At 44.5% G+C, this 12,175-nt stretch overlaps 1 protein-coding gene across 1 annotated transcript; it reads right to left on the bottom strand.

Annotated features, from left to right (window-relative positions):
• Window positions 1-924: 924 nt before the first annotated feature.
• On the bottom strand, window positions 925-6,326 carry LOC147213369 (5-hydroxytryptamine receptor 1B-like). Its single transcript, XM_086143027.1, has one exon. It carries the CDS (start codon window positions 6,324-6,326, stop codon window positions 5,160-5,162), a length of 1,167 nt encoding a protein of 388 aa, XP_085999153.1. The 3' UTR covers window positions 925-5,159.
• Between the last annotated feature and the right edge of the window lie 5,849 nt (window positions 6,327-12,175).

The following is a 12,175-nucleotide window of genomic DNA, read 5'->3' as shown; positions in this document are numbered from 1 at the left end:
TCATATAGGCTAACTGACAAATGACCTCTGTGACACACACACACACACACACACACATACACACTCTTTGCAAAAGCAAAAATGTCTTTGAGCAACTGGTTTTGGAGTCTCTCATTAGGGAAATTTTACATTTATAACTTTTTAATTTAATGACAATGAAGATGTTTTCAATATATATATATATACAGGACTGTCTCAGAAAATTAGAATATTGTGATAAAGCGCTTTACCCTCTGTAATGCAATTAAAAAAACAAAAGTAGCTTTTTCATGATATTCTAATATTTTGAGACCGGATTTTTGAGTTTTCTTGAGATGTAAGCCATAATCAACAATATTTAAATAATAAAAGGCTTGCAATATTTCAGTTAATTTGTGATGAATCCAGAATGTATGATATTTTTATTTTTGGAATTGCATTACAGAATACAAAGAACTTTATCACAATATTTTAATTTTCTTATACAGTCCTGTATATGTATATAAGATTTTTTTCCAAGTTGTTTTATATTTAGATCATTTAGTAGAAACACCGCTTTTCAAATCACTATGAAGTGTTGCTGTGGTCACAAATCATATTTTAGTTTTAGTCGATAAACTTAAGTCTTGGTCAAGGTTTTATCTGATAAATCTTAAAATAATGTATCAGAAAATCTTTCACTTTGGTTTCTGAAAAGCCTGAAGACCTTTGTGACCTTCAAATGTCTCGCTGCAGCCCTGGAAGCAGGACAGCTGCTTGTCACCTGGGCCTTTAGATGCGATAGTTTATGGTTCATAATTTCAATTTAATGTCTTAATTTATTTCTTTTTGTTTTCGTAGACCTGTTTCTCAGGCTTAGATTTTGTCTCCTGTTGATTAAGAGCAACCTCAGGAAGTGGGCAAGGAATGTGCGCCGGTTTCCTAGCGTAAGAAGAAGGACAAAACTTGACTTCAGGACGCGTTTTATTCAGATTTTTTTTTTTGTTTGTTTCCTTTTTTCACAAGAGCAGCATATTTTTAGTTGGCATTTCAGAACAGAAGCGTTTTACAGCAGCAAAACCTGATGTCCATCCCGCGTTCTCACAGTCCCGTGATGAAGTGGGGTCTTAGTTATAGACCTCCTGTCGTACAAGTCTCTCTCGGCGACTCGGCCTGGAAATCCCTTTGCGGTTCTCTGATATTTTTAAAACATGTTGAGATCAGCACCTTAGTGAACACCTCAGTTGGATCACGCCGGCGTGACCCGGGATCCCTGAGGGTTCGACGCATTCAGCCCTCACTCTCACTTGGATGAGGAGATCTCTTGTGTGAAAGTTGTATGACAAAGAGTAGCCTAGCTTAGCATCAGAGCTCAAAAATACACCCACAAAACCATGTAAAATCCAACAACCTTGAATTAATTCATTATCTATACCATATCAGGGCAATTTATATGAGCCTCCTGCATGTTGTTGGACTGTGGGAGGAAACTGGAGAGCCTGAAGGAGGTTTAAACTCAACCGGAAACAATTTTAAAAATTAAAAAAAAAAAAAAAAACAGCAAAGAAAAATAGATATCGACAGAAATGTGTTTTTAACTTTCCGAGTTCACCTCTGTTAGAAAAAAAATTAAAAAGTCTGTTACTCCTTCATTCAAAGATTTGACTTTTCACTGCGGAGCAGAATAACTATGATGTTATTGAATTGTGGCAGCGCATATATTGATAAAGTCGACAAAATTATATCGATCTTTTCCTTTTACGACATTGACAGGGAAAAAAAAAGGTGTGAAAACAAATGTTGTGAATGTCTCAGGCAACTCATTGGAGCTCCAAGTGGTGATGGATAGATGGAATTGCACACATCTACTGGATGTATGCAAGTATGGAAGGGAAGGTCATTCGGAATTCGAATTTTATTTAAAAAATTTTATAAAATATTTGGCTTTGGACAGTAACCTCCAAAGCTAACATTGAACTTGACAGAGGCAAGATCGATTTTCTTTGTACTTCCCGCAGGGGTGTGATGTTCAAACCGTGAAACTGTGGAAACTTACAAATGCGTAATAAATAAAGTTTTCGGGAGATCCGTGGGTGTATTTTTGACACCGTTACTTTAACACCAAAGCCAGACAACTTCAATTATTCACATTTGTAGCCTCTGATGATTCTTTAAGAGTCTTTCACACTCGAATCCAATAAAACGTCAAAACCGCCGCCGAGTTTTTTTTTTTTTCTTCCTAATTTCCAGACGAGCACCTCTTTGCACTTTGTTGTAGTTTATCTTCTCCGACGAGCCGTCGGCCAGCACTTTGACATTTTACTTTTCGCTCTGTGACATTTACAGAGTCGCTGGGGAATATATTTTTTTTCCTCCTTTTTCCCCACAAATGCCACACGAGACTTTCCCGCCTTTTTATTTCCGAAGGCCCGACATGAAACGGCGCATCAAAGCTGACGGTAAAAAAATTTCACGGGCCGTCAAACGTCTTTCTGTCTTCACACCGCTTTACGGGATGAAACTCGTCGGCGGCCTCAGCGGGGAAGGAGGGACGGGCAACATTGGTGAAAGAAAACAAATTAAAATTCCGCTTTCCTCTCCCTTCGCAACCTCCGAAACACACTTACATTCAATTTGAGCGGCTCGTTTTTCACAGTCTACATTAAAACCCCATCGATTATAATAAACTATTTTTTACGTCAGCTTTCTCTTTGATAAGCAGATACATTTTTTCATCATATTTAGATTTTTTTTCGGGGTTTTTTTCTCAGGATGGGGGTGATCTTTCGGTACGTTAATTTCCCCGTCAGTCAGTAGGAACAGTCCGGTTGTATCGCAGCACCGCCAAGGCCGAACACCGAATTACGCTGGGGTTAAAGATCCAAGGGACCAACGTTTTCTCCCGACGGATGGAGGTTGACGTAACCTCCCTCGGAATTGGATTTTCTCCGGTCGCGTCAGCTCGATCGACCAAAAAAGCGATGATTCTGTGGACTAACGGATTCAACGGAGGTTAACTCTGCTTCTCGATGCTGAATATTCGACTAGTTTAACTCTGCCCATCCCGTCTATCTTATTACCTTTTCCTCGGAAGACAAAGAAACCGTGTTAAACGTAGCAGATGCGGCGCCATCTTGTGAGGACATTCTTAAATTGCAGATGTTTTCCTTTTTTTATTTATTCTCTGTGGTTGAAAAGAAGGAAATTGTCATCACAGTAGGTGGTAATATTGGGAATCAGACAGTGAAAAGTATTTTTAAATTGCTAGAAAGTCCTTTGGGTCTCAATATTGAGCGCAGATGTCCTCTCAATATGGCCGCCAAGTCCCTCGGTGTGCCGTCCTTCGCATTCGGGGGCGGTTCTCCGGAGATAACCGCGCGTAAATAAAGATTATCGGATAAAAAGTCGGCGGCGAAAACCGCGTGATCCGGCAGCCAATCAGAAGAGAACGCGAAGGCCTCGGAGTTTTCAAACACGGAAAAACAAACAGTTTTGTTTGGTCGGAGAGACGTGAGACAAACATCCCGCTGCGGCATCCAGTCGCTCACGAAATTAAACACACATTTTTTGCCCGGGGGGCTCATGGGTTGTGGGGGGTCGGGCTTAGTCCTCCCGAAAGTCTTTGTGCTTTCGAGCCAACTGGCGTCAGCTGGCAAACTCGTATGGCAAGTCTGTGGGTTGAGGAGGAAGGGAGGCCCACAGTGGGTAAGGGGGTGGGGGTGGGGGTGGGGGGCACAGAGCCCCATGGGCTTTTCCTCCCAGTCATTATTACAGGACAACATTGTTTTGGATATTCCAGAGTTCATAAATCCTTTAGATGCAGCAGCAGAAAATGGAGATCCCGTTATGGTGTCAAAGTCACCGTCACCTCACTCCAGCCCCCAATATTCAGTATTATTTGCTTCAAATGGCGACACCTGCAAGACGTGATCGGACCTGGAAACACCCAACGCGCGTTCTCGAGAACGGTTGATCCAAACGGGATTAGGGGCGATGACATACCCGAATTGGTGCACAAAATATTTGGATGTTTTAAGATCCGTTCATTCATAATCTACATTCCTTATCCCAGGTCTCAGGGGGGCTGCCTCTGACACTGTCTGCAGCCAATCCCATGGCCACATATCATACCTTCAACATACCTTCTCAAAATAATCAACCAAGTTATTTTTTGTCAATTTTTTAATTTTTGCCTAATCAACTCCTTATTCTATGGAGCCCCTTAGGGGACATGGGGGGGAAAAGGATTTTGAAGAATGAAAAAAAAAGACCAACTCCTGTGAGACCTTAGAAAACTGTTTACCCCAACGACGTCACGCTAGGATAACACTAGCGTAAGCTAACGTGAGAGGCTCTATGGTTGGAGCACAATGAAATTAGCTTACCTTAAACTGTGTTGCTACATTAAGTTATTGAATGAACGTTATGCCCGCCTTGTCTGTCTTCTTCGGCTTAATGTCTCCATTTTGGACGTTTCTCTAACGCTCCAAATCGTCTTCCGTGACTCTCGTTTTGCAAACAGTAAACACAACCGATCAAAATAAGACTCAATAAACTTCTCTCATGCCATAGTTGTGTCTGATGCCTCTGCTGGACGACCCGCAGGAACATCGCTCCTGACGTAAACACTTTTGCAAGATCTCGCAAAAACGAATCTTTAAATTATATCCCATAAGGGGCTCTGTATTATCCAACATACGGCTCTTTTTTTCCTAAAAACTCAGGCGATTATTTTACGATGTGGAAACACTCAACCTTTCGAACCCGTTCTCACTCCCGGCGCATCAACAGCCTGACGAACGGTGAACGTCCCCTTCGCGTCGCGTTTCTCGTCATTCTGCTACAACCCCGGAGTGTCACGTCTACATCGACATCTGTATCTGTATTTAAACTTAACCTGAATATTTTCTCCATCTCTCTGTTGTACATGAGTAGTCGCGTTCCTTCGCCGACGTCAGGTCCGGGTGTCGATAAAATGACGATAAAGTGGTCCCGACGCGTCGGTTTTCTGGCAGTAAGGGAACGTTCGCCGTCCTTCGCCCCGTTGACGCAGGGGGAACGCATCGACCGATCACACGAGTGGATAATTTCGAGTCCCGGATCGACCGACCGCACGTGTTCGGCCACCGGAGAAGCCGCTCGATGTCTTCGTCGTGGTCCGAAACCAGAACCCGGCCCTCGCCTTGACGCGGCCCTCGCCCCTAACGCTGGCAGCAACGCATGCGCAGCAGCGTGTGGAAAGCCTGCTTGAAGTCGTCGTTGGACATGGTGTAGATGATGGGGTTGATGAGGGAGTTCAGGTATCCGAGCCAGGTGAAGGCGTCGAAGAGCTCCGGCCGCAGGCAGGCCTCGCAGGCGGCCACCAGCAGGGTGTAGATGAAGAAGGGCAACCAGCAGACGATGTAGGCGCCTAGGATGATGCCGAGCGTCTTGGTGGCCTTGCGCTCCCGCGCCGCGGAGATGCGCTTTTTCTCCAGCAGCGCGTCCGACACGGTCACTTTGACGCAGCAGGGGGAGGCGGAGGGGGACGGGGAGGGCGTCTCGGCGGTACCGTAGCCGCGGGGGGCGTCGGCCGCCGCCGCGGGGCCGAGCAACCGCGCCGCGGTGAGCCGTTTACCCGGCTTGCCGTGCGCCCGCTCCAGGATGCGCCGGCGCGCTTCCACGTAGATGCGCCCGTAGAGCGCGATCAGCAGCAGCGTGGGGATGTAGAAGGCGCCGAACGTGGAGTACACCGTGTAGAAGACGTGGTCCGCGTTGACGGTGCAGCTGGTGACGTGTTCCGCCTTCACCTGGCGCCAGAAGAAGGGCGGCAGCGAGATGCAGATGGCGATCACCCACGCCGTGGCCACCATGGCGGCGGCGCGCGTCGTCGTGCGCTTCTTGGAGTACTCCACCGCGTCCGTGATGGCCCAGTAGCGGTCGAGCGCGATTACGCACAGGTGCAGGATGGACGCGGTGCAGCAGGTGATGTCCGACGACAGCCAGATGTCGCACAACGCCTGGCCGAGCGTCCACGTCCGGCTCACCGTGTAAAGCGCGCTCACGGGCATCACCAGCACGGATACGAGCAGGTCGGTGACGGCCAGAGAGGCGATCAGGAAGTTGGCGGGCGTGTGCAGCTTGCGTGAGCGGTAGATGGTGGCGATGACGAAGGCGTTGGAGAGCGTCGTGGCCAGCGTGATGAGGGCCAGCGTCACGGCCAGGCCCGCCTGCAGGGCGACGCCGCCGCCGTCCCGCGCCGCAGCCGCCGCCGCCTCACCCGCCGCGCCCGCCGCGCCCGCCGCGCCCGGCTGCATCCCCGCACCCGTGTCGTTCAGGAGCTCCGCGGGCGCGGCGGGTCTGAGCTGGCTGGCGTTCTCCATCTCCATCACCACCACCTCCACCTCCTCGTCCTACTCCCCCACGCTCATCCGACCAGTCACCCGGCTACTCGCCCTCCCACGGAGAAACGCGGCTCCACGCGTTTTCTGTCTCCTCCTCTTCATCTTTCAACACTTCTCCCGCAACTTGGGCAGCCGTGACGGGGAGCCGAGCCGCCGTGGGGCGTCCATCATCATCTTCATCGTCATCTTCACCATCATCTTCATCATCCGGCGGAGACGCTCCGCTGGTTTGCGATCATGTTCCACCTCAGTCACGGAGTGTGTGTGAGTGTGTGTCGATGTCAAGCTGGCGGACTCCCGGTTATATACCCCCACTCACACTCTCTCACACACACACACACACACACACACACAGGAGCGCACACACACTCCACCCTCTCTCTCTCTCCGGCGCTGGAGCCACAAAAAGCAGTTTTTTTAAATCCTTTCCATCAAGTGGTTTATGATAAGCACGAGCACAGATCATTCTAACCCTTTAACTCTAACAAATCAACACATTTTTGTGTTTGTATTCTTTCTACTTATTTTATTTTTTTTGCACGAATTGGACCGCAGACCCTGGGGCCGGTGTCGCCCACTGGCGGACAAAGCGCGCATAGCTGGGCGCGGAAAGTTGCGTCTTGACCTTGAAAATCAGCAGCTGCGTCTAAAACTTTTCAGTCGCCTCGTGAAAAGAAAATAATATTGCTTCCAGAATATTTATTTCTTATTTTCGAGTTATTTTTGAATATAATCACAGAAAAGCCTTCTGTTTTATTCATCCATCCAATTATTCATTCATTACCAGTCCGCCTTATCCTGCGCTCGGAATCACAGGAGGCGGTTATCACAGGGCCGCATATACAGACATTCACCAATTCACACATCAAATAGAGACATAAAACAATTAATTCACTCATCCTTACGTCATAGGGAGACATACGACCATTCGCTCTCGTTTACGTGCCATATAGACGCATAAATGCTCAACCTGTCATTCACAAGTTCTATAGAGACATACACCGATCACATGTCATATACAGACAAACGACCACACGCCCATTCATTCTAAGGTCATATAAACCAACACATAACCATTCACCCTGTCATTCACATGCCATATAGAGACATATGATCGTTCTTTCACTCATACAACCATTCATTTGTCATACAGAGACGTGCAACCATTCATATGCCATATAGAGGGATACGCAACAATTTTCCACCCTCTCATCCACTCTTGATATAGATACATAAAACCATTCACCCTCTCATTACACATAGGGAGGCATACAAGCGTTCACGTTCTCGTGCACATGTGTATGCCAGCGTTCACGTGTCATACGCCATATAGTAACGTACACTGTTCACGTGTCGTATAGAGGAAAAACAGCCATTCACACCTTCATTCAAAGATCATCGGGATAAGATGTATAGATAATGAATGAAGATTGAAAGAATGTATTCCTTTAACAGCATTGGTTTGACTCCAGTCGTACAGCACTGGCTGACACTTGAAGAAAGTTCAGACATGGCAACAGTTAGATTAAATGTATTATTCACTCTGGAAACTGCAGCAAATAGCCTCGCGTCACTTCCTCCGTGCACAAAACCTCGTGGACGTCCATTGCTCTGGCCTTTTGTGAGGCTGAACAAGGCTACATGTCTCGGAGTTTTCTTGACATATTTTCTGATGAAATGAATAACCTTGAGGATGCAAAGGTGTAAAGCCTCTGACGCGTATCCTGGCAATTCACTTTATGAAAAGAGCAACTATGACTCAGATTCTGAACGAAAGAAAAGGCATCGTGTCAAAAAGGACTACAAATTCAGCGAATTTCCATACTACAGTGTTTGATCGGTTCGATATTTTCTTTCCGGCAGGATCACACATCCAGCTTGCTTCTAGATGATAGTTAGCTGAAACACTGAAAATCAGCTGACGGCACAAAGCACGAGGAAATGTATTAGTTGTCAGTGAAGATGCTCATACCGCATAGACAGAACAGAGCTAGCTGCACGTGCTAGTGTCTTTTTTTGCGGTGCTTGCAGTGTTGTGTTGTTAATGCTTGCCTGCGGAACAACACACCATCCAGGGGACTAGATAAGCTTCTTTCTTTCTTTTTGTTTTGAATCAGTGCCACATTGTTGCACCAAACCGGGGTAAAGCAGGGTTTTACAGCAAATCTTGATGTTTTGTTCTGTTTTTTTTTCTTAAAAATGCAATGCGTCATCTATCAGCCAGAATCATAGGTTAAAGACGACGGGCTCAAAAAACATATTCCTTCTGTTTCGCTCGGTGAGAAACGGTCCCCTGCTGCCGCCTCGCCGTCTGGACAGGGAGGCTCTCTGAGGAGTTAAAGTAAACAGCAGTGTTTGTTCAGGCAAGAGGGAACATCTTGGTGTTGCTCTGGCATCAGGAGATAAATAATAATAGTCCCATTACTTTGGATTCTGTATTCTAATATTTCACAGAGAATCTGTACTCTCAAACCTAAACGTGAGTCACATGCAGAAGCTACTAGTCAGAGATCACCTGACCATTATCAGCGTAACCTGGGTTTCATCTACCACCCGAGGGTCAGCTAGACCAAGTACGGTGAGATCCTCAGGAGAAAACTTTAACAAACTAAAGATGAAGGGTATTAATTAGTGTTGCTTTTTGCATCAAATCCAATCGCGACATAGAAAGACCGGTGGAAGACGCCTTCACGTTACAGAGGACCGTGTAGACGCTTGACTTTCTTCTTTCCATCCGTATATTTTGCTGTTAAATGCGAGGCTTCCTTCAGGCGAGCAGTACGGATTGTCCCCATCCCCTTTTTTTATTGGAATTTACACTTGTAGCTCTTTGTCAGTTTTGAAGCTCCCCCAGCAAATATAAAAATCCTTCGCTACACGCACCTCCTGATATCTTAATAACTTTGTGAGGAAAAGCATACATTTCTGCTCTGCAAGGTTTTTTTTTTTTTCATTCTCATTTCTGCGCAAGATAAATGGTATTGACTCATAGAGTACTTTTATACTTTACGCTGGATGACATTCAAGCATTCACACACAATGATTACGACCATGTGAGACGCTAAGCAGGCCCAAGGACACTTCGGCGTGCAGACAAGAGGAATCAAACCCCACACCGTCTGATTGGAGGGACGCCCGCTTTACCATAACAGTTTTATATTTCAAGGTCCCAGGTTAGATCCGAAGAGGGTGTCTTTCTTTGGAGAGTCTGCATGTTTGGCACGGATAGTGTTCTCTGCCCCCTGGTGAATCTAGTTTTCTCAAATTGAAACAATTGTCAAGGGAAAGTGAATCTGATCCTGTGCATTTGGAAAAAAAAGATTATCAACCTGATGGTGCACTGCAAACATTGCCTTATAGTGTCTATTTTTCTCCAATTTTTCGCTAATTTATCTCAATTTTTTTCATCAGACAACTTCACTAAATTTCATAGGGATACATGTGGGAGAAAAGTAAGCAGTTGGTCTGAAAACTGCCAGGCAAATGGGCATCCCGGGTGCTGCACGCCTTCAGCTGGCAGTGCAGGAACAACTTCACTCAGCTGTGACTCTGTCCTCAGTTGGATGGCGCTGAAAAAATGTCTGCTCCTGCTTCGCCAACGTCCTAGAATATATTCCATTCGACACACTGACCCTTTACGCCGAGAGCCGAGAGAATGGAAATGAAGCCGTGACATGAATGGACATGAATAATGTAGGAGGTGACGAGGCCGCAGCCAAACAAACAGAGCAATAACGCCTGCTGTTGCACATAATGAGCCTGACTGGGAAGAAATGGTGGACGTGATCAGGGCTGCTGCTCTGACGCAGCAAGGACATGGAGAAATGTCATAATGCGTGAACGCAGCAGAAACGCTTTCCTCTGAATTTTGACTGAAAGGGGAAACCTACTGTAAGTGTGAGTCTGTCTCAAAGCACCACCGTGTGTTTGTAAGTGTGTGTTCTTTTCTCATTGATGGATGGATAGATGGACAGACTGGGGGACAGATAGACCAATGAGATGAGATGAGAACAACTTTATTTATCCTGAAGGAAATTGTTGTGCCAGAGTTTCATGTAAAAAAAACATAACAGTAATAGATAATAGTAGAAAGGAGGAAGAATAAGAAATACAATGAAATATGAATTGTCCTAACTGTTAACTGTAACTACAAAGATTGAAGATTCCCTGCGGCTGAGGGAAGAGGAATTAAAAAGTCTGATAGCCTCAGGTAAGTGCACGGATGGAAGAATAGATATATAGATAGATACATACATACATGAATAGATGTATGAGAAAAGTGAGAGGGTGGTGAGAATGATTATCCATTTTTTTTTATGTTTCCTATCAGCAGATCTTTGTGGTCAATCCATGGATCATAAAGGTTAAGATAAACGTATAAGATTTTAATGAAGTCGTATAAATTACTATTTTCAATGGAACCATTGTGAGGAATTAGAAATATACATTTATTGTTACAGATCTTAACTGTTTTGTTCTAAACAAAAACGAGAATAGTTTTGTTTAGGCTCCATAAATTAATCAGTGCAGCAGCTGATTGACTTGCGCGTCCATGTTTCCGGAAGTGACGTAACATCTTTAATTTGACACGTTAGTTCCTAATCACCCCTTTTAAAAAATATAACAAGTCAGTTTTGCGACTTTCCAGTTCTTTGAAATGACTTTTGGGGTCTTTCTGTTTAGTGTGAAAAGCGAGGTAGAAACACTTTTTAACTTGTTGAAAAAAAAACTTCTTCCTTTAATGGATGCTAACACAGTGCGAACGGACTCTCGACTGGCTGCATGATTAAAGACGCGGAATCTCGGTTATATATTAATTCTGGCAAAACTTTGGGGGAACGGCTGAATAAATAATTCTATGTCGAATCAACTACCATTATCTTCCTCGAAACGGGAAGAACGCAATTCGTTAGCGGGTGAGTCAAGTGCTTTAGATGCCGTGTAAGCGGTTTTATCAATAGCGGTTGAATGAACTGCGAATGTTCGCTGTGGCGTCCGGTGACTATGTTTAGCTAACGTTAGCCGCCGTTAGCTAGTGTTCGTCTTTCTGTCCGCTTGTGTTCGTTTACAACCAGAAAATGTCAACAAGTTACCGGCAGGAAACTTATTTGTTTTCATTGAAAATTTGTTGTTGCTATTGTTGTAATCATTGCAAAATAATCTTAAGCCTTTAAAGCTAGCTGGTGCTATTTAGAACAGGTGCTAGCAGAGCACCGTCAGCGATTCATGAGGTAAACAACCAAACGAAAATGGATGTTTTCCTGTTTTTAAAGTGATTCTGTCATAATTAAAAAAAAAGTTTTATAATGAGAATGTATCCAAGCATTAAGTTTCTATTCTATTCCTTTTACAAGCTTCTGAATCTGAACACTGAATCAGCTATCAGTATTTGACTAATAAATACTAATTGTGTGACAGTCTCACAAACCTTTTATTCTAACATTGTGAAAATAATTTAAAGGCTTTCTGGTGTGATTTTGTTAGATCACTTCCGGGATTTGATTTTTGATTATTTATCCCAATTAATCCATTTTATATTTAATTTTGTCTCACACAATGTGCTGCTCTTTTGGATCACGTTCTCATCGATTCCTCAACCGATTTTAGCTGACTAGGTCATGAGTGATCCCAAATTGGTTTGTGGAAATGTATTGTCTTGTTTTCAAGTAATGTCTATCTATTTTAGGTTCTTGGTTTTCAATTGTTTTTTCTATATTTGTGTTAAGATTCCTTTCCTCATTTCACTCTTGATTTGATGTAAATTTGTAAGATTTTTTTGGGACTTATTATATGAATTTTTGTAACAGTTAATTTTTGAAAAGATAGATATCCAC

Source organism: Fistularia commersonii, chromosome 36 (assembly GCF_037954325.1).
Source record: "Fistularia commersonii isolate RoL2024-O1a breed Wild chromosome 36, RoL_Fcom_v1.0, whole genome shotgun sequence".
Lineage (NCBI taxonomy): Eukaryota > Metazoa > Chordata > Actinopteri > Syngnathiformes > Fistulariidae > Fistularia > Fistularia commersonii.
The sequence above is the reverse complement of the archived record's forward strand: the minus strand, read 5'-3'. Positions and strand labels throughout refer to the sequence as shown.

What these genes read in the sequence shown, in the direction of transcription:
- LOC147213369 (XM_086143027.1), bottom strand. Translation starts at nt 6,326, where the DNA reads ATGGAGATGGAGAACGCCAGCCAGCTCAGACCCGCCGCGCCCGCGGAG.